The following is a 26,403-nucleotide window of genomic DNA, read 5'->3' as shown; positions in this document are numbered from 1 at the left end:
GGTACATTACTGTTAGAACTTTAACAAGTGATACACCATTGGATATGTCTTTTTTTCTGCAACATTTAAAAAAAAAAAAAAAAAAAAAAAAAAAACACAATCTCAATGTGCAATGCATGCATCAAGTTCAGGGTTCAAGCTTATTGTCATTATCCAGAGATAGGTTATTTGGGCACATGAAAACAGATACTGAAACACAGGTTTAGTTCCAAATTTCCCAGAAATACAATAAATATTTGTGCATCTAATCAGTACCCATTGCTTAATGTGGCTTCCTCTTATAATCTACAAGCAGATGCAACTCTACACGACTGTGACTTGTAACCTTACAGGCCAGTGCAGTGTGTATCTGAGCATATTCCACTTGCAGCAAATTTTGTGGTATGTTTCTTTGTATTTCATACATTCTTTAAATGTATAAATTTATTCTTTAAATACATTTTTGATATATTTCCAAATCTTTTGAAATATATAGTATGCACTGTATTAGTTTTCAAGCTTGTAACCATGTTCCAGAGATGCACCCTTCTTTAGCTCGGTAGATATTTGGACACAGAAAAAAAAAACACTTTCAGCTAATTTGAAAACGGAATTTATTATCACACTATGAACATTCTTTTTAACAAACAATCAAATCATCATCATTATCTTCAAAAAAGGGCCCAACACCAACAGCAAAACATTTATTAGAATCCCCTATGTATGTGGTTCAGCACTAAATTTCCCCATTATACAGTAAACCAGTATACAGTATGTGTCCCTCCACAGTATTAACTGCATTCTGCTGCCTCCCCTTTTAATTATATTTAGATAACATCAACAAAATGGCTGAACTCTAAAAGGTATATGGCAAATTTTCTGATGCTGTGCATGTGAAGAGGTGAGACGAGGATTTACATCAAGGTGTCAAAAGCATCAGTGCCAGCAGCAGCAGGGTGAAGAGAGGAGAAGCCACCATGCCAGGAGAGAAGCTAAAAATGCTACAACAGAAAGAAGGTAAGAGATTGAAGCAATTATACACAGAGGACTTTTCATCAGATGATTTACATAACCCACAATAATCTAGAAATAAAGGAACATTTGTTGTTGTTTTTTACATAGCAATTCATTTTATTTTGCTGCTTATTGTCTAATCGATGAGCATCGACTGGAATGGGACTTTGGGGATTTTTCAGGATTTTCATAACTACCAGGCACAGCAAATTGCTGCAAATGTAGGATGTGTGACTAAAGTGGAATACCTTTTTTCATCCGTCGTTTGAGGAGGAAGCATAGTCGTGATGGAGAGCCTGTAAAAGTCATAGCATTATTTTACTGAAATATTAAAAGTAGTTTTACTGATGGATTTACCAGCCTTAACAGCACCATATTGACATATTGGATGCACTATGACTGAGATATTAAGTCATAGTGCATCCAATATGTCACATGTTAAAAGTATTAGTTAATTCTCAGATTTAGGGATGAATAATAGATATTAAAAACACAAAATCCACCAATAAAACAGCAGCATGTTTCAGATGCAGTATTTAATTGGAGAAGTTATCTGTATTATGTGGTGGCATATTGACCAGGATTATTTGACTCCTGAACAGACTTGTGTGTCTGTATGGGGCGCCATGTAAGGTTGTGCATGTTAATTTTTCCCACATTTAGCTCCAAAATACTAAAAAAAAATTAGGTGTGAATTTTTCAAAGTCAACTTTTTATCACATTTACTAAATGTTGAATTTAAATGTTAAATCTAAATGTAAATGTTACATTTAAATGTTCAAAATAAGTGTTAAATCTAAATGTACATGTTAAATCTATACTTAACGTGTACATTTAGATTTAACACTTATCTTGTAAATAAAACTTTTGAGGTTGTAGTGCATCACAGACCAGAAGTCACACATTATTTTTTTATTATTTTTTAACGGTACAGGTTCTGCCCAAAATTATTTTACTTTTACTTTTTTAATGGTTTCATTTAAAATAACATTATACAAACACACAATGTCTTACATCTCTGCAAGTGTAAAATGTGTAAATTGGAATACCTGTTATCATCTGTTGTTTGAGGAGTTGTAGTGGTGCTGGTTGAGGGCCTGTAAAAGTCATAGCATTATTTAAGAGGAAGACCTACAAGGTTTTGATAAAATTAGATGTTTCTATAATGCAACTTGACTTTATTTAAAGACACAATGTCTTACAGTGAACATGGGCCATTATCCTGAGCTCGGGGCAGATTTGTTATCTTCACTGTTGGGATCTGAGGACATGGAAGCGCACTTCCATTTACAAGAGGAGTGAGATCTATCAGAGGAAGAATGGATCAGTGAGGTTATTCAACATAGTTTCCGCTATGGTGAAAACAGATGAGAATTTAACAATTAAAGCAACTGTCCTGCCTTGGAAACTGGAAACAAAAATGGCACTCCCTCCCTTGAGGAACTCTCTGGATTGAAGTTCTTCCAAAGATGCCAGATTGTTCCAGCCAATCCGAAATCCAGCAAAGAATGTTTCATTATATTCATCTGTAACTTCAGTTCCAATCTTACGGGGATTATCCCAGTAGTAGGTACCTGTTAACAGAAAGTATAGACTGTTTAACATGAAGGTAATTAACAAGTGGAGTTCTTGATTTTATGGATTTTTTAATGCTACCCTTTCCATCATTCCAGTTTGGGTCAGTGGTGAGACTCCTTTCCTTTGACATCTGCAGCTGTATGTTGGGGTTCTGATCCAGCATTTTGAATGTCACCTGTCTATATGGGCAAGGCCACTCCAGCTGGTCATCATAGTCACCAGACACCAGTTGCACATGCATTCCAAAGAATTCTCTGTCGAATGTTGTTGCTATCCTGTAAGCATAGCCCTCTCTGGAGTACTGCCGTCGGCTGTATTTAATGGCTGAAAACTCAGTGGTGTTCAAAACCTTCTCAAACTCATCCATCTGCATGGTTAGATGTGGACACTCTGTCTCAGACAGATTGATGTCATCAATTGAGAAGCCACCCGTAGAGTTCCCTGGTCCTTTACGAACCTCAAACTCCACCTGGAAGTTCTTGGTGGCATTCAGAGGAACATGCTGGAGCTGCCAGTGAGATGTTGGTGTCCCTGGAAGGAGAATCTTTGGAATCAGTATGTTGAGCTACTTCAGTGTAATAGATGGACTATATCTTAAATGCATATTGTGACAAAAGCAGTTTGTCAGTATTTAACACAATTTAGAGCAGATGGTACAGTGTGATGTTACCAGTGATCTGTGCCATGAGGCGGAGGGTTCCTGTGGAGTCCTGCTCATCTTGAAACTCTCTCATCCAGATGTTGAGTTGGTCTGACTGGTTCCCACTGTGGTAATAGTAGAACTGGAGGCACTGGCTGGGACACTCCCTGTTGAGACTCATCCTCTGGGTCTCCAGCCAGGCTGAGTCTCCCTCCTGACCTGATGCTGTGCTAGCATGCATGAAGTGACCTGAACCTTGACCTAGAATCAAGTTGTCCAAACAGATATCATGATGGGCCTTCAAATCTATTATCTTCATCAAAGTTATGTATAATTTAAGAAAATACAACAACCAAAGACATTGTAGCATGCAATTTGACTCACTTCATATAAGAGTTTCAAGTTTTTCATTGTGGAATGTACATTTATTAATTAGATTTATTATAATATAATAGTTTATTGTAACTATTTAAGTCCATTTAAGTTTTTCTGCTGTTTTGTCTTTATTAGATCACAACTGGAAGATAATGCCAGACATGGGGAATATATACAGAATCAACATATACCTTGATCATTATTTCCATTGGGTAGACTGGTGTGGTCAGTAGTAGGACCCCCACTAACATGTTGTACTCTTTCCCAGTCAGTACCAGTGCGTGAACAGCGGCTCATGTCACAGATAGTCTCTTCAGAAAAGCCACAGTACATCTTAAAGGCAATGGATGAATCTGTAAAGATTAAAGAACATAGGACGGACTTTCATTACTGAGGACATGAAGTCTAAAATTTAAAGCTTCTCAGTTTGTAATAGTTGATATCATGAAGTGCACCTTCACCACACGTGTTACCTAGATACGCCAGCAGACGGCGCCATGTTTTATTATTTTAGTCTAGCGGCACTTGCCATAAATAGATGCATGTGTTGGAGCTCTTGTTTACCCTTTACTTTGTCACGGCATTCAATAAACAACGAGCACTGTGGAAACCCCAGTTCAGTGTGGCTGTGAGTGTTCTTGCTAAGCTAAGTCAATCCACCACCACAGACCTTGAAGCATTACAAGTTGTTGGCTGATGAACTCCTGCAGAAACATTTCATGTGGAGGAAAGACTTGTGGGCACATGGGTTGGATCAACAAAGAACTAGAGGGCTGTTATATTTAGATCCTGATAATTTGTTGAGACCCTGATTAAGTGTATCAACTGCTTCGTGAGCTGACAAAATATTAAAAAATGTGCTTAAACTGTTGGAAAAACATTTACTTTTCTTTTGATAATGGTGCATTGTGTGCACTGTGACTAAACCATTCTTTAAACTGGGTGTTGGTCATCGTCATGTTCAAGGACTTACTGCATTTGTAGAGTAGGTTCAGCTCCATAACATCACGGGGACTCATTTCCAGTCTTTGACCAATCACATCCTGGAACTTTGGATCTTTGGTGATAACTGTTAATCCATTGCCATTGGAGAAATAATTTTTGCCATAGTGCATCACTGAGAGGTAGTCATATGGGACTCCCTGGGTGGTGCTGTCTTCGCTGCTAACTTTGCGAAAATTATGCTCACGACCTGGAGGACACAGAAAAAACAGCCAATGAAAAGTCTTGAGATCAGCACATATGGTAAAGAATAATGAACCACTGAATGATTGTTAATCATTAATAAATGATTCAGTTAATTCATGAAGCCTGTTTTAAATATTTAATTTTTCAGATAGGTATCTCAATTTAATGAACAATGAAATGATGACGAAATATTAATCAAACCTTTTATGATGTTTTCAAATGCAATCGTCACATAATCATCTCTGTCGTATCTGGATTGTTCATGGTAGAAGCCGAGGGCATGGAGAAACTCATGTTCAACAACGGATAAGCTATCACAAAATGCCCCAATGGAGAGGTTCTGTCCACTGGCAAAAACTCGCCCAATATATGAAAAGCATCTAAAGCAGAAAAACACACATTAGTACTATTATGTGATGACCTAAGGCCTCAATTATCACAGCTTGTGTAAAGACATAAAACACAATACATACCCACTCAGCTTTTGGACAGAAATGTAATATTCCTCCGAGTCCCTTGGTTTGAAGTCAATACATGATTTCAGCCTGAACTGGTCAAATGCTCTCAGGATGATTCCTTTAGCATTCATCTCTTCCAGTGTTCATGAATTGTGTTGTAAAAAAAAACAAGATAATAACGTTGAAACAAATTTCACACAAGATCATAACTGGTGCTAATCTTGCTTGTGTATATCATTCTGAGGAGCTGCTCTCTTTTTATGGGTGTTAGAGGTGGATTGTGAAATACGATGTCAGTCATGAAGCTTTGCTGTTTTCTCTTTCCATTATATAGCGTCTCCATATCAACAGCCAGTTTATTGTTGAATTCTTGATTTATAGTCATGTAAAATTTGTAATAACCACTTGAAGAGGTTACAAAAGTTGTTCTCCTGATACAGACAAATATTCAATATTGTCATTTAACAATAAAACAAGAAAGAAGAAAATGAAACACAATACCAAGGTCCTTTTCCAAGACATATGGAACTGGAGATGTCCACAGTTCGTTATCACCAATGACAACACTCCTTTGTGTGTTTGGAGCCTAAGATGTATGAGACTTGGTAATATATGGTAACACAAAACATCCACATAATACTTGCACACATGTTTTACACTTTGTTTTATAACTACAACAGACTCACCTCCAAGATATCATCAGGTAAATCTAAGACAAAGCATACAAAGTGTTTTTAACAGGGAAGACAACAACTAATTATAATTAAAAGTCACACATGTTAAATTCACACAATGTCCATTTAATGAAATAAAGATATTTAACTTTACCCTTGTTTATTTCTGGAATGTCTTTGTCTTCTCCAATGTCTACAAAATCACAACAGATTATTTCTTATACGGTAACACTGACTGAGTAAAATATATTTAGCTGAACTGATGTCATGAAATAAAAGAAGACCAAGAAATAATACACTTACCCACTATCATTGGTCCATTCTGTGGAGAGAGCGTTTCATTCATCAGCATGTTATGTTAAATAAGAATCAACTCAGTTCTATCTCGTTGTTTCTGGTTATAAGAACCTTTCAAATGTTTGCATTTGTACTCAGGGTTCAGTATTATTGAAATATGTCTAACAGAGCTTAAAGAATATTCATTTTTTAAAATCAAAAATAAAGCTGCATTTTCATTACTTTAAATAAGATAGCACAATGATTCAGCAGCAGATGAACTCTTACTGGCTTTGTGGGGATTGCTGATGAAACTGCCACATTCACCACCAGGAAAATGAAGACTTTCATCCTCATAGTGTGTCTTGAATTAAATCAGATTATATGAAGAACCATGAAAGTAAAATCAAACATGAATGCAAATGCTTCATTTTTCAATTAAGTATTTCAGTTGTTTCATTTGTGTGTAGAAAATCTCACCTGTCTTAATCTTCTGCCACCCGGATTGTTTTGCTCCTTAGTTGCACATTAGAAGCTTCGTCAGTGTGAGGCGACTTTAATAATTAGCTTAAAACAGGTTTAAGAAAATCATGCGGAAATGATGTCGTCAGCTTCAGATGTTTTGTTTGTTCAGTTTATACAGGTCCATTTTTTTGTTGTCTGAACACTTGAAAAAAAATGAAGCTATTCAACTTACTGTAAGCTGACAGACGTAACCTTACCAGGTGATGAATAAACTGTACTGTGAATAATGCATGTACTCTAAGGGGGATTTAACTCATGCTTCAACAAGCGTTGTTCTAACTTTTGTTGGGCAAAATCAAATCCAATGACATCTGATTTTAGACTTACAAAAAAATATATATATATTTCATTTGATGAATCAAAGTTTTAGTCATAACAACATTAGCTTCATGTAGGAAGACGCTTAAAGGAAGATTTGAGATGAAAGTCTTTTTTTAATGCCATAACATCTACAATCAAAGTTAATGAGCAAAAAGAGGCTGTCTCCTTTCACAACTCGCAGTTGGTGTCATAGCCGAGATGTCCCATTTTCCTCAGGTTATCCCAGAAGTGAAATGTCTGTCCATTACCTTGGAACAAAACATATGATTTTTACTAGCAACCAGTCATACAGTGTTTAATATTTTTTTGTATATCTTTATGGCATCTGTGCTGCTAGTTGGCCTCAGGTGTAAGTTCTGTCTAGATTGAACACACTGAGCACGATGACTCCAGTCAGAGGAGCACTAAGATGTGATCTAAACAGGAACAGGAGAGGCTGGAGCACATAACCCTGACTGGTTATGAGCTGCGTGATACGTAAAATCTTGGCTCTCCAAGGTTTCAATAAAGTTACTGAAAACCCTCCAGGTAAGCTCTCTACTTCTTTTCTGAATCTCTAACTCATCTTGGAAGGTTCTTATGGTGTTGAAGGGAATGTGACAAAAAAACAGCGCGTAAGTGTAAATAAAGTTATAAAAGTTATATAATAAAAGTTATTTCATATCAGATTTTGGCTGATTTGTTATTTGAAGTCCTTAGCAGCTAACTCTTTAAAATGACAGTTTTCTTAGTCTACTTTACATGAACTCCAGTAACTTCTGCACATGAAAGAGATAAAGTGACAAATGATCCAATCAGCACCAGCCACATGAATGTGGAAGGAAGATGAGTGACATGTTTCCAAGAAATCAATGCCTGCTGCAAAATCCCAGTCATCAGTAGAGTACATATATACATTTCACGTTACGAAACAAGGAAAACAATGTCAGAAATAAAAGTGGAGAGGCCAAAAGTGGCCCTGTTAGAGTTGCAATGGAAAATTCATTGCAATACATAATGGAAGAAGGAGAGTTGGAGGAGTTGAACAAGCATAACAGCTACTAATAGCAGCATTGTAATCATCCTGTCAAGTCTGTCACGTAAAAGTGCCAGAGAAATATGAATAATGACCTTTTTTTGTCTGCACGCAGGTACTGTGCACACAAATATGTGCACACAATGCGTCACCTTATCACCAGACACAAGGCAAGGCACGCATTTTTATTTATATGGCGCATTTCATACCAAAAGGCACCTCAGTGTGCTTTACATAAGGACAAAGCATTTAAAAAGTGCAGCATAAAACAGAAAAAAAAATGAACAAAGAAAACAATACAAGACATAAAAATGTATATAATACATAAATATATATGTGTGTGTGAGTGTATGTGTGCAGAGTATTATGTTGTAACACTCTGGAATAGCATTGTCAAATCTGAATAGGAAAGAGCATTTAATTTAACACACCATGGATGCTAAAGCACTTACCTACCCCGTCTGTTGACAGGGTCAGAAGCCTGGTCCAGGATCTTTTACTTGATGCTAGCCTAAATGGTTATATTGTGTTCAATATGACTCCAAGGAACATATTACTAGCAAGAGCTCTGCCTAAAATAACTGTTTAAAATCTTGTCAGAAAAATGAACCTCTCACATAACAATTGTAATTGTTACGTGAGAGGTTGATTGTAAATGAACCCAGACTGATTTGGTTCAAGCAAAGATCATGATTAGTGTTAAAACAACTACCGTGTTGAGACTGGGAGTGCATTTATTCACCCTAGCTTCGTAGCCCTTTAACACCACATGACTTTCTTATTTGATCCCATCATAATCAGGTCGCTCAAACACTGTTCACAATCACTGAGCTTAAAACAGGGCCATGGATTACAATGAGTCTACAGGGTCCTATTTTATGCTAGGACAGTGTCTCACAGCATGAGAGAAACAGTCAGCCATAACAGGAAAAGCATATCAGTTTACTGTTATTCTTTCAGATGGCATTAGTTTAATGCATAATGAGTAATAATAAAAGTATAAACAATATAAATAAGAGGCATTGATTAAAAACCTAAATGATAGCTGACCCCTAAGAACATGGCCCAGGCTTGATTGTAAATGTGCATTATTTAACAGCTGATGATAAACATTTAACTGAAAAATCAACTGAAATCACATGACTTGATGAGCAAACAGATCTATTTAACCTCCACATGCATATTCATTCAACATTTCAACAGTTTCTAAAACTATAGTACAAACGAATGCTTTGACACACTTCCACCACTGGGTGGCAGTGTAGCCTCTTCTTCTGGCCTAAGCAACACACCATTGAGTTTACATCTGTATAATCTACTAATATAAAGTATTAATATCACAGTGGAATTTATTCTGTATATTCTGTTCCACATAAGTAAAGTCTCAAAGTGTTACATAAAGTACTAAAAAACAAGTAAAACTGATTGTGGGCTATATTCCAGAAGTGTTGCTGTTATTATTGAAACGTTGGATCATTAAATCCGCAGAGAGAGTACAACTTTCAGGCTGCAGTTGGTTAAGATAGAGCAAATTTTTACTTCATGTATCCGGGAAGCCACAACAAAAATGTTTTTAAATAATGTAAATAGAACAGTGTTTCCCTCTGACGTGTTGTGGAGCACTATACAAAGTAACAAAACAGAACTCAAAGTACCAGTATTTTAAAATCTGTCTTTAAACGTTAAATGATTCAAGATTGTCGTGCAGGAAGACAGGATTCTCCTTAGTTGCTCTTTGACACTCGGACTTGACTTAAAACGTAAATTCAAGTGTGGTTGCTGCAGTGCTTTTTTGGATTACTGTCATTATGAAAAAATCTTGTTTTGTTGAATATTACTTCCTGCCTTATTTCCAGTGCTTCAGCTTTATGAGTTCAGCAGTACCCCGTGATTACACTACTTGAGTAAAGAAGTTAATTGTGTCGCTGCGTATGAAAGCACGGATTGGCCGACTCAGAGCTGTTCATTCACAAAGATTTCAAGCAGTCTGCGGACAGATTTTTTGCTTTTACAACTTCACTAGTAACACTGTTAGAGTACGACAGTGTCACATTTCTTATAGGGCTGCTGGACTGTATTGCAGTATACTAACATTTTCACTTCACTCAGTCTACCGCTTTATAACTATTCCGTACGTGAAAGCAGACCATTATGAGATAATATCTGACAACAAGGTGGAACGAACAGCAATGCCAGAAGAGATTGGAAGATAGCTGCTGCTGCACGTCAGTGGCTCGTTGTAAATGCTCTGAGGCTTATCAGGCCTACAGCCGTAGTATAAGCCTACATCAAAACCTAATCTCTTTGTCATTGTAGGCAAGATGTGTCTTGTTCAAAGAGATATATCCGTGTCATCATCCCCCCTCTAAACAGGGGTCTGTTTCATGGAGTTTAAATGGGGCAGACAGACGACTTAGTGGCAACAGAGCAACAGTTCCTTCTGGCCGTTTTGACTGATAAAGCAACGCCAATTGTTCTTTTTAGTGCCCACACAAATGCTAATTAGGTGTGAACGACAAGGCAGAAGTATGAGTGTGCAATTGTATTTGCATTTGCCAAGCCTGACAGAACTTTTGCAGTAGTTTGTGTCTCACTGAAAGCAGTTCTTTAAAGTAACCACACAAAGGAGAAAGAGAAATTTACACAGTTACAGCTGAGAAAAAAAGTGAACAAATGATATGCGGTTACAGGAGCACAATTTTAGTTTTTTAACAGAGAACATTTGTTTTGCAAGTTATTAAGAATGTCTCTTACACACTGCCATTAAACGTGTTTGTGTTGTTTGTGCATGTGTGTATGTACTATTGTCACTGGACTCTGACCCTCCACGTTGGATGCTGGCACTGTCAATAGGGGCTGGATAAGAAGGATAAGGCTATGTGCTGTATGTTTACAACATGAAGGGATTGCACAATTGTTGCTTGGGTATAACAGAGTGAATGCTGTTCACAAGTTACACAAAAAAAATATATTTATTGTAACCAGATGTCGGTGTATAATCTAGGGGGGTTAGATCATCTCTAGACCTCACCACATCACATTTGTCATCTGTGTTTATTACAGTATTGTTTTGGACACATGTAAAGTGCAGTTTTATGGCAAGCGTTGACAGGTAGATGAGACAAGAATTAATCCGCCTCACCTCTGGAAAAAAACAGGAGACAAAACTGTGACAGGAACCAGGACATGCTAAGACAAGAGAAAATACGAGCTACCTCCCAGGGGAGAAGCAGCACGTTTAACTGTGGCTTGTGACCGTACGGGAGACTTTTCCCTGTGTTTAGTTATTGTCTAGCGAGAAGACTTTTTGTGATGAACGTCCTCATGGATCTATACATTCTTTAAAGAGAAAATGATTGGCCTAGTTTATGGTTTCCAGATTCGTCATTTTATTTTAGATAACTTACAAATTACAAAAAAGGTCACAGTTTCTAACTTCACAACACACAATAAAAACTAAGTATATACATCTTCAACAAGTGCAAGGTTTGAAATGTTTGCACTAAGCAATAAATATTATGTTGTGGCTGTGCATATAGTCAGCTATTTAAATTACTGCATGCCATGCTTCAAACAGAGGTAGACCAACAAGGCCAGGGTCTTGGTACATGATATTGCTGGTGGAGGTTGACTTAGTTGGCGTTGACAAAGGACTGGTAGAGGGACATGAGCTGGGCTTGGAGGTCCTGGGCGTATGGGTCAAGCTTTTCCCTCAGGTCCTCGGCGTAGGGGGCCACCATTTTTTTCACCAGACTGGCCCGTTGACTCAACTCCAGCTGGACCTTCTCAGTCATGGGGGAAACGCTTTTTTGGAAGCGCTTCAGGTGCTGGTCCACCTTCTGCTTCAGGTCATCTGTGTAGGGGCCCAGCTGAGCCTGCAGGTCCTTGACACTCTGCTCCAGACTGGTCTTTAGCTCCTCACTCCTCTGCATCAGGGTGGTCCTGAGGGCTTCAGAGTCCAGGGAGTCTGCATAGGGTGCCACTTCCTGTTTAAGCTGCTCCACTCTCTGCTGGATCTGGGCCTTCATGTCCTCAGTGTAGGGCTCCAACTTGCCCCTGACAGAAGTCAGCTCCTGGGTCAGCACATTTTTCAACACATCAGCTTCTGTGGTGATCTTGGTCATCAGGTCCTGGGCTGCAGGGGGAAGCTGCTCTTGCAGGGTCACTGCATATTTGCTGGCCATGTCAGCGCTTTCTGTCAGACGGGCACTAGAAGACAGGCAAAGTGATGGTCAGAAGTCAGGTGTTTGTGCAATGCAGTGGCAATCATATGACAGTACAGTATGTCATCCAGCTTACTTAATTTCCTGTCCTATTGGTGACTTTCTGATCATCTGGAGGGTGTCGTCTGCTGTCCGGGTGGCTTTTTCAGCATATTCCCAGAAAGCATCAGTCACCACCTCCAGCTGTGGTTTGGGCGCATCAGCATAGAAGAGGTTGGCATGGCAGCCTGTAGGGTAAAGAGAAGAATGGTGTGAAACCAGTGCAGGTTTTAAGACACCCGAGTGCTTTTGATTGCTATTCCCATCGGCTTTGATTTAAAAGTAACAAGAGCGGCGCAACTTACCAGAGAGCACTGCAACGGCTAGCACTACAAACGCCTTCATGACTGCAATGTGCTGAAAAACAGCAATGATTTAGTTACCTATAATACGGTCACAGTATTTTAACATAGTCGTAAGACAGAGATTTGCTTTTTTATTTTATTTCATATTTATTTTTATTTGAAATTTACTCACCTGCTTTGGGGCTCGTGTATCTGTCAGGATTTAGTTCGGACCTGTGCTTCCGTGTATATATACTGAAGTCAGATGACAGTTATAGTCGAGAGCCCAAAGTCCAGGAGTCCCTGCCATGTTGTCACAGCAGCTCTTTTCCTGTTTCTGTTCCTTCCCCAGCCTTTTTTCACACGACGTCTGGCATTTGTAAAGGCCTAACATAACATAATACATCTTTCTCCACAGTAAATATTGTTTTTTTCTACTTTGAACCTTTCTGGGAAATTTTCAGCATATAGTAATAAACTATCCACACACGCCAGTGCTTCCAGCCTGTAGATAACTCCAGATAACCTTGGTATGCTTTCGCTAGTGGACTTTGTATTAGGGTCAAGCAATGTGGATAAAAGGGCCTTAACGCCTATCCTGTATTAAATATCAGTTGTCTTTATAATATCAAACAGAAGTAATTCATGGCAGGGCTCAGAAGCCAGCTGGTTATCAAATAAGATTTACTCTGATATGTTTAAATGTCAGGCCTTGTTTCAAGATAGTAACAAACAGTTAAACAAAGGAGGTTTGCAGAATTAGCATTAGAGGAAGCCAACCTGTGAGATATTTACAGTGACAATAATCACAATCACACCAACGCTGCATTTTTCTTTTATATCAGAGTGGGATCTATTGTAAAAAATACACTCTATTATCAACTTTGTTTTACTTGTGTTTACTTAACAGAGCTGTGGTGACAGTGGAAGTGTCAGGATGACACCAGTGGACATGTCACTACTAAAAAACTTTTCTGTACTGATAATACTGCATATGTTTTGTTACTCATTTGGAGTCCTTGTCACTGAATGGATTCTCCAGCAAGTTTCACAAATGTCACAAATCTTATTATGTATAACACACACACACACACACACACACACACACACACACACACACAAAATCATAAGCAGCTACTTTGTCCAACAGTGCCTGAGTCTGGGAACCTTTGGCCAGACAAAGAGAAATACGGACTGACAGGACTCCTGAACATTAGCATGACACATGAAACTAGAATTATGACTTGCCGTGACGTTAGCTGGCAAAATGTCAGGAGATAAGAATTAATACTGTATGGCCATTGGTTATCAAATAAGTGGATGAGATATATTCCTTATGTCTAGGCAGAAAGTTACCTGTGGCTAAGAAAATAAACGGCAAAGTGATTACGTGTGACAGACATACGATGTTCACTGAATGTTAACCTGATCCACTCAAACAGTGAAGCTACATGTATGAGGCCACGTAGCAACGAAGCAGTAGTCACGCTTTTAAATAGAAATGGGGTTCGAGCAGATGATCAGTGAGATATGACACTGCATGAACTGGTCATGCACCGACAAAAGATGTTAGTGTACCAGGGTGAGGCAAGGTGACAGCAAGGCACTGGCACTTGGACTTTGGGATCATTACTGGCTGTCTCGCCTTATAAATTGCAGATCCTCAACCTCTCAACACAAGCACTACCTAGCTGACTCGAAGGTACACTTGGAAACTCAGGTAAGATTGAGAAATAAGAGGAAATGCCTTTTTTTCTATTGTTTCTTAAAGATGCCGTGGTGACTAACTGGTATTTTGTTGTCCAAAGATCTAAGAGCCATGAAGGTCCTTGTCGTGCTCGTCTTGGCCGTTTTCAGCGGTGAGTATGTTGGTGGACTGTCTTTACTCCATTTCAGATTTGCTCAAGATTAAGCTCTGTGCGAGGGAATATGTACTTTATAACTGTAGATTCTCATAGAAGTTATGCACCGCTGAAATCTCTGAACTGCTCTCAAACTGTTCTTGTCTCCAAACAGGCTGCAATGCCAACCTCTTCTATGCTGATGCACCCAAGCCACAGATGGAAGTGGTGACAGATGCTTTCTGGAAATATGTTGAAAAAGTCACCCAGACAGCAGACGACACCCTCCAGATGATCAAAAAGTCTCAGTTTGGACAGGATGTCAGGTAGGTCATAGCAAGCTTTTAATCATGTGTGACATGCACACCTGATATCCATATACAACTGTAGGTAAAGACTCTGTAAAAATCTCACTGTCCTGCTTTTCCTTCCCTATTTTATTTTATTTTTTTAATCATCAAGTGCCCGTCTGACAGAAAGCACCGACATGGCCAGCCAGTATGCAGTCTCCCTCCAAGAGCAGCTTCCCCCTGCAGCCCAGGATCTGATTGCCAAAGTCACCACTGAGGCTGATCTGTTGAAAGACCGTGTGACCCAGGAACTCGGCACAGTCAGGGAGAGGCTAGGCCCTTACACCGATGATGTGAAGGCCCAGATCCAGCAGAGAGTAGAGCAGCTGAAACAGGAGTTGGCCCCCTACACAGACTCCGTGGACACTGAAGCCCTGAGGGCCACCATTATGCAGAAGACAGAGGAGCTGAAAACCAGCCTGGAGGAGAGCGTGAAGGGCATGCAGACTCAGCTGGGCCCCTACACCGATGACCTGAAGCAGAAGGTGGACCAGCACCTCCAGGATTTCAAGGAACGTGTGGTCCCCGTGACTGAGAGGGTCCAGAGCGAGTTCACAGAGAGGGCACAGCGTGTGAAAGAAATGGCCGCCCCCTACGTTGATGATCTGAGGGAAAAGCTGAACCCATATGCACAGGACCTCCAGGCTCGTCTCACCTCCCTATACGAGTCCTTTGTCAGGGCTAAGTAAGGCAACTTTCTCCTCACATTAAGCAAAAAGAAACTGCATCCTAAGATACACTATTCTCTGAGCCCCAGAAACATGTCCATATTGTTGTGACAACACAAATCCACCTGTTTTGAAAGTTTCCAATGTAATTAGATATATTGACAGTGTTAAAAAGTATGTGTTGGTGCTGTGACCACACACTGTTTTCTCTTCCTGTTTTGTGAAAAATAATTAAAGCAAAATATAACCTTGTGAGCTTGTTGTGTTGTTTCAGTCATGGTGAATTTATTAATAAAGGCTGGTATAATTTTTTGGTAGACCTTGATTAGACTTAGACTTAGACAGACTTTAATGATCCACGAGGGAAATTACTCTGTCACAGTAGCTTTGTTGTACATAAAAGTAATGAAAAATTAAGAAATAAAGAAACCAAAATCAACAGTTACATGCATTGCTGCCTAAATGCAGTAATGGAAACCAGACACTACATCCATCATCTCAGCTACATGATTAAATGGTTGAATCACAAGTAATCTTCTATGTTCATCATATCGGAATTACTTAACCCATGATGACATCGATAAGAGTGGCTGTTTTTTTAAACTTGATCAAATGGAACATCATGAAACACTAGGTAACGCAACCTTGCTTGTTTGTTCCGTGTCTCCTTGCAAATGTTAGCCCCCCTCCCCCCCCATAAGATTCAGTTGTGGGCATAGGACATGTTCAGGATTGCCTCTGCAAGTCTGGAAGCTCAAAAACACATTCACCTTGTTCTTTAGTTTTCCCTTTTGTGCCTCCGTCCCACGCTGCCTTATCCAGTGGCAAACAACATTCCTCAGTTCTGCCCCCAGCTGTCACAGGCTCTGCACATCTTAACCCTGTGGTTTCCCGTTGTGGCTGAGGGTGTACATGTTCTTAGTTATATTCTGAATCTGTAGCTATAGATACAGCTGTACATTCATTCATATAGTATATCAGTTTCCTGGGCTGAAATAAAATAAACTTTGTAATATCTGTGTAATTCAGTTATTCAGTCACACAGTATTGAAGTTATGTTTGTCATATTTTACACAGTTAAGCATGTCCTAATCATTATTACCCAATACCCCTGCATGCATCCAAGGATAAAACTGGCAGGAAAAACATTAAAGGAAGAATTTCACATTTTTCAAAGCGCACTTAATGGCTTTCCACCAGAGACAAAGCTTTCTCTTTAATATTTGTATGATAAGTCAGGAGATGGTGTGGTTAGTATTAGCATAAAGGTGAGTCTAGCACACCTGAAGCTCACTAATTCTCACTTTCTGTTTGCATTGCTTGACCCATACCAAAACATTTGTGGTTTGCATTGTGGTTGACTTGAAGCATGTACTTTCAAACTGAGCCGAGCCAGATGTTCTCCTCTGTTTCCAGTCTTTGTGCTATGCTAAGCTGGCTTCATGTTGTATATAGAGAATTGTATCACCTTGACTGAAAAGATGAATACGAATCCATTCCTCAGATGTAATTATGATTTGAGGAAGCCCAAATATGAACGATCAGTGTGAACAAGAAGAAACATGACGACAACCACGTTTCTGAACGGCCCCAAACACGTAGTAGACACGAGGCCTAACTACTTCCACCTGGAAACATGCATATGCCATCAGCTGACCCTCTCACACTGAGGATCATTCACTGAATAACAGCAGTGGCCGATGTGACTTTAGGCCACTTTTGTTGAAGGGCTGTTACATGCATCAGTTTATGGCAGAGAGCTGGAGCTACAAAATAACACTTTCCACATTTTTGACCATTCTGCACACATCCCTATCAGCATGTTTCCTCTGACTCACAACCAGATGATTTCATCTTTATTGGACCGTGATAAATACAAGAAAAAATGGCACAGAGACTGATATATTTTCTTTTATGCACCTCAACACCTGCACATACTAAACCAGCATTAAGAAATTAATTAAGCATTAATTAAGCATTAAGAAAGCAAAGCCACACTCCAGGATTGTTTTGTCTCTGCCAAAACATTGCAACAGAACACATGGGAAAGACAACTGCCCCCTACTATGTACGTTCTGCACCTGGCAAATAAGGCAAATAATAAGAAAGTTTTGACGAGGCTCCTGTATGTTTCCTCTTTGTTCTGCTCTTTGTTATTTGCTTACTTACATCACTTTGGTTTTCCTTTATTGTGCACCATGTTGAATCGGCCTATCCAGTGCAACCAGTGCTGCGACACACCGCAAAAACTTGGGCCACAGACTGTCAACAACCAGTCGACTTGGTGTGTCACAGATATTAGGTCGTCTGATGCATCAGTTCAATTCACAGCTGTTAACTGTAGTAACCTTCATGAGTCATCTTAGCAGCTGACTGCCACAAATACAGTGGAGTGAGATCATCACAACCAAAAAAAACAAAAAACAAAAACAGATTCTTAAACACAGATTCCACAGAACCTCGTCGAGCTGGGGTTACTTTCAATCAACCCATTTAAAGATGCCCTCTTACATACTTCTGACATCGGTCTGTGTTGTTTTGAAATACCTTGGAAGGCTTAGCAGATCATGTTTGCTGTATTAGCTCATCTGTTTCACTTCCCTGTCTGTGAAGCACACAGGGCACTTGGGATTTGTGTGGCCTGATCTGCGGCCTTGCTGTTACTGTATTTGTTTGGTAAAGTCACGACATATAGTTTATGCATTTGTAATCTCCATGCTGGAAATATGTCCCTCTAGTTGTTTCGCTAAAAGAAAAAGTGTACCAGTCATTGCGTGATGCTTGAGGCAGGATGGGCTGATCTTGATTTGTTTGTGTGTTTGAACTGGACTGGACTTGTTATCTATTTGAACATACGGTATCTTCCTGCAGTGACACATACACACTTGACACTACTGTCGTGGAATACCAAGGTCAAAGTTTCAACAGAGAAGTGACACCTAAACATACTAAACTATTAGAAATCTTATTTCCTCAGCTGTTTAATAACACAGTTTTTTACATTTTAAAGAGAACAAGTAACATTTCCTTTCATAAGAAGACAGCGGAACAATGCTTTAATTAATCATTAATCTGTTGCTTGACCGCTTTGAGTTATCACACAGTGATGGTATCAGCTCTGTTCCAGTTCAAATCTGGATTTCTGTGAAAATGACAGAATGGAGAAATCTGTTGGCTTGACAACAAAAGAGGCTAAGTCTTAAAAGGGTAAAGGTCATTGCACATAAATGGGGACGGAATCACAGCAACAACTTCATATCTGGTCATTGTTTGTAGGCTTTAAATCAACACACTGCATCCAGTTTGGAAAATGTTGTGTTTTATTACAAAACAGATGGGCTTCCTGTTAATCTTATCACTAAAAGTTACAAAAATATGAAATGGACTGAGTGATATATTGTATGAGTCATGTTTTCTAAGCTCCCACAAGATTCCAGTGAACTTAGAGTTTGATATGTCGCTTGCAAAAACTCACTTAACAATAAACAGAATGTGCTCACAATGTAACAGTTTACCAAACAGCTTTCATTAAGTGTTGGGGTTTTAATGCCCTGTTTTGGGTTGGACGTCACTTGCTTAAAGTTGTGTAAACAGTATAGAGATCATCGTTGAATGTGGCAATACACTTTAAGGCTTAAAAAAACATTCAAGAACTCTGTTCAACTCTGCTCCACAATGCGTGGAGACAAAGTAAATAAACTTGATTTGTCTCTGCTGAGAAGATTAAGAAGATTAAAATTAAGAACTTTAATTGCCATTGTGCACAAGTTACAACGAAATTTAGTTTGGCAGGAACTTGAGGCCAGGTGTTTAAAAGGTAATAAATATAATAAAAATACAAATGCTTCAGCAGTATTTTCACAGCCATGGGGGGGAAAAAGAAGAAAAAAAAAAGAAACCAAAGAGAACCAATTCAGGACATTTTATAAAACAGAAATTAAGCGAATAATCATACTGTTACAAAGTAGAACTTTACAACTTCTAAAAAAAAAGGTACTCGATTGTGTTTTAATTATGCAGCTTGGTCCTGATACAGAGGAAAGGGTTTAAAATATTAATAATAGCAAGAAAATTACAGGCATTTCTGATTGTGAAACGATATATGCATCGTATGGAGATCCAATTGGAAAAGAAGGCAGCAGGGATTCTGGCAGCCATGTTTTGCCACTAAACTAATATTTACTGTTCAACAACTTCGGGTGAATACTTTCTTTCTACATCAGTCTTCCCCTTACATATGCCAATTTCAAAATCGTGGAAATTTCTTGGCAATAACTGCAATAAGAAAAACAACAGCAACATAAAGTTGTTTTTTTTTCTCTGTGGTTCCTGTTATTTTGTTCGACATCCTCCCTTTCTCGATACTTTATTACCTGTAATTCCTCTTTTGTACAGTGCAGTGCCTGCGAGTCCCCAAGCCTGAACATGCCCACCTGGTCGTGGTTGACATCTTACTTGTACTTCAAGCCTCTAATTGTACAACTTAATGCAACTTCACCGTACAGCAAATAAATTTTACAGAACATTTAAGCTGGTGCAGATATAGCAAAACGTGCTTGTGATACAGTAACGGTTTGAAACACAAGAGTTGAATTGTCATGCAGAGGTAACAGTACGTGTTGGGGATTGTATGTCTACCTGAGGTGGATGGGTGAGGTGTCAATGGCTAATGCTGTCAGAGCACTTAGATTGAAATGCTTATGTGAAAGACTATTTTACATCCTGGTGCCAGGAGGATTCGTATTCATGTGAGACCATTTGATGATCATGATCAGAGAAAACCCTCACATAAACCTGCATTTAGCAGTGGTCAATGACTGGTTTTAATTCGTTACTTTTGTGAAAGTTAAAACTCGCTTAATTTCTTAATCCAATATTGGAACCATTCTGCATCTTACGCTAATACATTCAGCCATCTGATGCATAAAGTACATTACTATGTTCAAGTGCAATTTCAATAATTATTGAGCTTTATATTTTGCAGCTTGCATGTTTTAAAACGAAATATTATATGAGCATATCTTTAGTTGACAGCAGATGAAGGTTTTAACAAGGAAACACAATACTCTTCTGTATCATAATATATTAACTGGGGAGTTTCTGCTACAGTACGCTGATCAATATCTGAACAAATCAAGTTACATTTTACTTTCATTTTCTAAATACTGAATATATTGGAACTACCTCGAAAGCTTCATCTGAAAAATGGAATACACGCCTACACATCCTACATGGCCCACTGCTGTTGAGGTTTTGATGATTGGATCATGAAGGGAATCTTTCGCCCTGTTGTTGTCGTGACAGCCAGCCATGTTGCTCAATCAGCCCTCACACAATGCGTGCCGGTAAGAACTTCGGCCGCGGAGGTGGCACGTTGCTTGGAGGGGAACAGGATTTTGTCCAGACAACTCATCGTCACCACGTGGACGCGCACACGCAAGTAATCACTCCCTTGCAGCGGCAGCAGCCGCAGCCTCCGGGACTATAAAAGCGCTGGGTGTCCGTCCTCAGAGCACAGAGGAAGCTCAACCTCCAGGTGAGTGAGAATGGATGCGCGATAACGCATGGTCTCTGACAAACTGCAAGCTGTTTAGAACTTTAACTCTGGTTTATTTTCTTCCATTTTTAAGTGTTCTGTTGTTGCCTAGGACTATCCTTCATCCTGTGAACGTGTCTTGGTTTTAATTAGTTTGTTGATTATGTTAATAAATGCAAGTTTGCTGTTTTGTCGAAATCTGTTTGCGTTATAGGCTGATTTTCTAAAACGTATTTCACAGGTATATCTGTCTCTAACAACCATGAAGGCTGTTGCTGTGATCCTTGCTCTGGCAGTCATTACTGGTAAGAGCACTGCTCTTTTTAAGATTTACCATTATCATTCCTTGTTGAATGTATTTGTTCATGCTTTCCATGTGTGCCCATTACAGGCTGCAATGCCCGTGCTGTGCGCCAGGCTGATGCCACCGTAATCCAGTGGCAAGACACTGTGAGTCGTTTCACACAGTACATCAGTGACCTGACCCAACAAGCTGATGGAACTGTGCAGAACCTGAAGGCATCCCAGCTCAGCAGGGAGCTAGAGTAAGTTAATCTTTTTTTAATATATTTTAGTTACTTTTGTATTGGGCAGCACAGTGGTGTTGGTGTGGTGGCTAGCACTGATGCCCCACAGCAAGAAGGTGCTGGGGTCAAATGTGGCCTTTCTGGGTGTAGATTGCGTGTTAACCCTGTGTCTGCGTGGGTTTTCTCCAGGTATTCTGGCTTCCCCCCACCATCCAAAGGCTCGTTAGGTTTATTGGTGATTCTAAATTGGCTGTAGTGTCCTGGGATAGACTAGGATCTGTTCAGCCCCCCCCCCAACCTTAGAGCTTAGAGGGCAAGCGGTTACAGAAAATGAACAAACTTTTGTATCATCTCAAGCTTACTCAGTGTTCTCACATCTGACCATTGTTCTGTTTCTAGCACTCTGATCACTGACACCATGGCAGAGCTGGCAACCTACAGAGATGACCTCCAGAGCAAGCTGGAGACCTCCACCGACCAGGCATCTCAGGACTTACAACTTCTGGTCAACAGACTGCAGAAGGACATGGTTGATGCCAAAGAGCGCAGCACTGAGTACCTGGGCGAGCTGAAGACCATGGTGGAGCAGAACACCGAAGAAGCCCGCAGCCGCTTCTCCACCTACACCCACAAGCTGAAGAAGCGTTTGAACAAGGACACTGAGGAGATCGTCAAGTAAGATGGACTGAGGCTTTCAGGTCTTATGAGTTTGTTTTTGATAATATGAAAGTTAAATTTCTCTCTCTGTTTTTCTATTCAAGCACTGTGGCTACTTACATGGGTGAGGTCCAGTCACGCGCTGCCCAGAACCTGGGTGCCGTGAAAGAACAAGTTGAGCCCTTCGTCCAGCAGGCCGGCACCTCCGCCACCGAGAGGCTGACCGACCTCTCTGTCATGCTGAAGAAGCAGGCTGAGGGCCTGGGCCAACAGCTTGAAACCCAGGCTGAGGGCATCAAGACCCAGCTGGAGGCCTCCGCCCAGGAGCTGCGCACATCCCTGGAGGGCAAGATTGAGGAGCTGAGAGAGCTGGTTGCCCCCTATGCCACCAAGATCCGTGAGCATTTTGAAATGCCCCAGGGCACAGCCACCGCCTAAAGAAAGACTCTCTGAGGGTTTTTAAGGGTTGGAGATGATTAGTGGTAGTAGAAGGAGGGATGCATAAAACACTGATTTCTTTATACCCAGGAAAAGAAAGGAAGGGGAGTTACTGATGGTCTCTACATTATGTGCTCTAGTGTTTAGGATAAAGAAGGTTGACTAGAGATTGAAGCGAGATGAGGTGCTGATGGGTTCTTTCCTCGGCACAGTCACCCCTTCTTATTTTCTTATCAACCTCCTTTGATCAGTGAACACAAGCACCACAGTCAGCCTTTATAACACAGCAGGAGACAGTTATTTTTAACATGCTTTTTGCTTTGCTCCTTTCAATCAACTGTTCTAGCAGTCTGTCCTACAAATTTTGTATTAGGTTTTCTACATCTTTTTTTTTTGGTTGTAAATATAACTGCTCAGTTTTGCCTGCAGGCAGGGATTCCTGCCCTCATCATGTGTTAAGTGTGTTTCATTTCAAAAAATGCACTGAATTATGATGATCCAACCAACGTTGAGTTTGCGTACAGAAATGTGTCTGCTAGTCTCTCCTGGAGGTGATCCTGACCCACTAAAGTTTTGTACTGTCTGCTAGTCTTGGTTGTGCTTCACAGAGAAGTGGAATGTAAAATGACTTGATGCAAATATGACAATCAGTGAGAGTAACACTGCCTGTCTATTCTTCACAAGTGTCCCTTGTGTTTCATGTGTTGTATGCCCACCATGCTGCTCTCTGTATGCGCACTGCCCATGGCTGCAGTGTGCTAAGTGAATAAAGAACATAGAAAACACGCACCCTTTCCCCTCTGTGTCGGTCTCATTAAACTTTAAAGAGTGATCTATTATTTAAGACAAGGTTCAGTGACACTAATAAGTGGAGACTCCACAAACCAGTTGATCCGCTATTCTACAGTACTGAATATACTATAGCAATATAATGGCAACATTGATAATAGTAATAATGACATACACAGAAGTTGTTTATATAATTGTATTTACAAAGGAGTGGTAAAATGGTTTGTGTTTTTGCATCAGAACAAAAAGTTTCTGCTTTTGAAGCCTATTATCCTAATGCCAGGCTTTACTCTCCGTGCTCTGGTTTCCTGGAAAATTTTCCTAAAGCCTGAGAAACAGTTTGTCTTTTCTTTTTTTCTTTGTAACTGACTGATGACCACTCCCCGTACTGTGCATCTTGTCCAAAGATCCAGCTCAAGACCACCAACGCAGTGCAACCCAGAAGTTGGTCTAGTAATACATAAAAAGCTGCATTTAAAACTAAAAGTCTGCATTTTTTTAATCCTTAGCCTCCACCTTCACTCCACCCAACTGTATTATTTCTCAGTTTGTTTTCCTCTTGCAGCTACCCACCCCACACACCCCTTGTTTCCAGTCCAGACTTGCTAAGATCTGTTTCCAGATACCACTATCTTGATCCCAGCAGATACTTGGGAACATCTTGTGCCAAAGACTGAATTCACAGTGAAACTCTACCTTTGTCTAGGCCTTGATCGGATTATAAACCCTACATTTGGACACAAAGAGAAAAATTCACGCATGTCCAATTACTGTTTGTGGACAGTGTGTCCACATACATATGCTTGCAAGATGGTTTATATGTGAGACAGTACCGTCTCATGTCTCATTGTTGCATGTCAGACTCCATCTTCTCTGTGTCTCTATGAAGTCACATATTAAACAAAGGGAAATATGATGGAAATTTGCATATATTTCTGACTTCTCCTCTTCATTTTTCTGTCAAGTCTGATAAAGAAATGTCATGGTTTCTGTGGTGTTATTTGGATTTTCATCTTGCTCTACATCTGGAGCTGCCTAAGGGGGGAATATGGCCATATATGTCAAACTCAGATCACTCACTCTTCCAGGAAATAAAAACTCAAAAAAGTTATGCTTTTCATGCACAGCAGGATTTGTTCTTTGAAGTTCAGAGCAGAGGCCAGTAGGGGACACCATTTGTCCCCTGTTCATCTTCTCTGACCCCTCCACTTGAATCCAGGCTGCACAAAGTCACAGCTGTGTTTTCTTTGTTGGGACATTGAGTAAACTATGTTTGCCTCATACAGAACCATGAACGGCGCTTTAGGAACGGAGCGCTCATCTTCTGAGGTTCATTTTAATTGCAGGGTTGGTTAAAATTCCCTCAAAATGCGCAGAATCAAACCTAATGAGAAACGTCCCATCGTTTGATAGAAGTGATTGATGTGATATGACTGGCTTAAATGCGCCTGAAGTTGAGGTAGTGGTAAAAGGCTTAAGAACTATATCACATTACCATTGCATCAATGATTTGTATCTAGCTTGTGTGTGTGTGTGTGTGTGTGTGTGTGTGTGGAGAGAGAGAGAGAGAGAGAGCAATGTAACATTTTGGTATCACAAGTTTGTATTTGAAAGCAAAACAACTCCACTGAATTGCAAAACAACATGTTTACCATTTCTATCCGTGTTAAAGGGCGTAACAAGTAGGGTGAAGGAGTGACTAACTCTGTGACTAGGTGTTTGCCCCCTAGGAAAACACTTCTTTCAGGAAAACATGTTTATTTTCCAACAGACAAGTGAAACTCCTACAGTCCACTGTCAACTGAGTAGGAGGATCAGTCACGGATTGTAAAAACAGGAAAACCACAAGCTTCCTCCAAGCTCAGCATTTCTGCTCCGTCTGCTCCTATACGGTGTCTGCGCTCTGAGCACTGCCCAGCAACAACTCAAAAAGGAGCACTCTTAGCAAATTACCAGGTGCTAATCGGCGCATGACTGCTAGTAACCCCTACAAAAACACTCCTGCTGAGATTTTACCTCCTTATACAATCCCTACTATTCTCCTTCATCTTTTCCCTCCTCTTCAGAGCTGGCACACAGCACCAGTCACCACAGGGGCCCCAGCCAAACACAAAAACAGGCTTTTCATAAGCTTGTTATTGCAAATTGGGAGCACACAAGACGTGCACTTTCACGCCCTATGCCTCCAACAATTGTTCAAGAGGAGCTTTTATGCACGCAAGCACAAGCTCATGCATAAACCCACTGGCCACTTAATTACAAAAGAGGTGGAAATTTAGTCTTTCAGAAGTAATGTGTGAGTGCTGAGGCATGCGAAGGCTTGTTTAACTCCATTGTAGGTAATTCATTTAAGCAACAGCGCCTTAAAGGCCGAGCCATCAACAGCTGATGGACTTTTGGTCTTTTGCAGACTGTTTGGTGTGAAACCAGATATGTTGAGCAGTGATGAGGTCATTAAAAAGTCAGATGCAGACTTCCTGGTTCTAACTTAAGTACAGTTAAAAGGAGAGGTTACTGCGGTTCATCCAACTGTGCTGTTTTTCTGTTGCGTTCTAGCCGAAAAGACGAATCGCATGTGGTTTTGTCTCCCTTGCTTCCCTTTTAAGAAAGGGAAGGTTTGCGTAAGGCAGACGTCAAATGGTGCAATGGAACTTCATGGACCTACATTCAAAACCGAAAAAGGAAATATCTGAAAAGCAGTAGTTTACGTGAGGGCACAAGATCCCAGTGACTTCTGCTCCCAAAAGAGAAAACACATTATTTGCAAAACTAGGTTACGCAAGAGGTAACATTTGATAATAAAAGTGTGCCATTAATATATATTAGAAAACAATCTGTAACAAAAACTTAGATAATACCACACTTACACTGGTTAATGCATCACTAATAATGTTTAATAGATTTTTTTAAGTAACTCTGACAGAGACCATTCTTTACAACGAATATCATTAGAATAATTTTTGGCACTAAATACTACTATTACTACTGTGCCAGCAATTTGGACAGTA

General features: G+C 39.9%; 4 protein-coding genes across 4 annotated transcripts; 2 read left to right on the top strand and 2 right to left on the bottom strand.

Annotated features, from left to right (window-relative positions):
- Positions 1 to 576: 576 nt before the first annotated feature.
- Positions 577 to 6,684, bottom strand: LOC125016949 (meprin A subunit beta-like). The gene is made up of 17 exons (XM_047599739.1): positions 6,663 to 6,684; positions 6,471 to 6,546; positions 6,210 to 6,228; positions 6,061 to 6,099; positions 5,919 to 5,941; positions 5,734 to 5,818; positions 5,248 to 5,365; positions 4,976 to 5,154; positions 4,560 to 4,778; positions 3,778 to 3,939; positions 3,242 to 3,472; positions 2,650 to 3,102; positions 2,394 to 2,567; positions 2,196 to 2,298; positions 2,043 to 2,090; positions 1,242 to 1,289; positions 577 to 980 (listed from the first exon to the last, which is right to left on the bottom strand). The coding sequence occupies exons 2-17, from the start codon at positions 6,537 to 6,539 to the stop codon at positions 899 to 901; spliced, it is 2,052 nt and encodes a 683-aa protein (XP_047455695.1). The 5' UTR covers positions 6,540 to 6,546; positions 6,663 to 6,684; the 3' UTR covers positions 577 to 898.
- Positions 6,685 to 10,996: 4,312 nt separating this feature from the next.
- LOC125017012 (apolipoprotein A-IV-like) lies at positions 10,997 to 12,898 on the bottom strand. The gene is made up of 4 exons (XM_047599835.1): positions 12,783 to 12,898; positions 12,611 to 12,662; positions 12,343 to 12,493; positions 10,997 to 12,252 (listed from the first exon to the last, which is right to left on the bottom strand). The coding sequence occupies exons 2-4, from the start codon at positions 12,648 to 12,650 to the stop codon at positions 11,676 to 11,678; spliced, it is 768 nt and encodes a 255-aa protein (XP_047455791.1). The 5' UTR covers positions 12,651 to 12,662; positions 12,783 to 12,898; the 3' UTR covers positions 10,997 to 11,675.
- Positions 12,899 to 14,197: 1,299 nt separating this feature from the next.
- On the top strand, positions 14,198 to 15,700 carry LOC125016268 (apolipoprotein A-I-like). Its single transcript, XM_047598645.1, has 4 exons — positions 14,198 to 14,309; positions 14,398 to 14,448; positions 14,606 to 14,756; positions 14,893 to 15,700. The coding sequence occupies exons 2-4, from the start codon at positions 14,409 to 14,411 to the stop codon at positions 15,467 to 15,469; spliced, it is 768 nt and encodes a 255-aa protein (XP_047454601.1). The 5' UTR covers positions 14,198 to 14,309; positions 14,398 to 14,408; the 3' UTR covers positions 15,470 to 15,700.
- Positions 15,701 to 20,877: 5,177 nt separating this feature from the next.
- On the top strand, positions 20,878 to 23,395 carry apoeb (apolipoprotein Eb). Its single transcript, XM_047598799.1, has 5 exons — positions 20,878 to 20,984; positions 21,226 to 21,289; positions 21,376 to 21,529; positions 21,911 to 22,186; positions 22,273 to 23,395. The coding sequence occupies exons 2-5, from the start codon at positions 21,247 to 21,249 to the stop codon at positions 22,604 to 22,606; spliced, it is 807 nt and encodes a 268-aa protein (XP_047454755.1). The 5' UTR covers positions 20,878 to 20,984; positions 21,226 to 21,246; the 3' UTR covers positions 22,607 to 23,395.
- The last annotated feature ends 3,008 nt before the right edge of the window (positions 23,396 to 26,403 follow it).

The sequence above is a fragment of the Mugil cephalus genome, chromosome 11 (genome assembly GCF_022458985.1).
Source record: "Mugil cephalus isolate CIBA_MC_2020 chromosome 11, CIBA_Mcephalus_1.1, whole genome shotgun sequence".
Lineage (NCBI taxonomy): Eukaryota > Metazoa > Chordata > Actinopteri > Mugiliformes > Mugilidae > Mugil > Mugil cephalus.
This window is presented reverse-complemented; position numbering and strand designations above follow the sequence as displayed.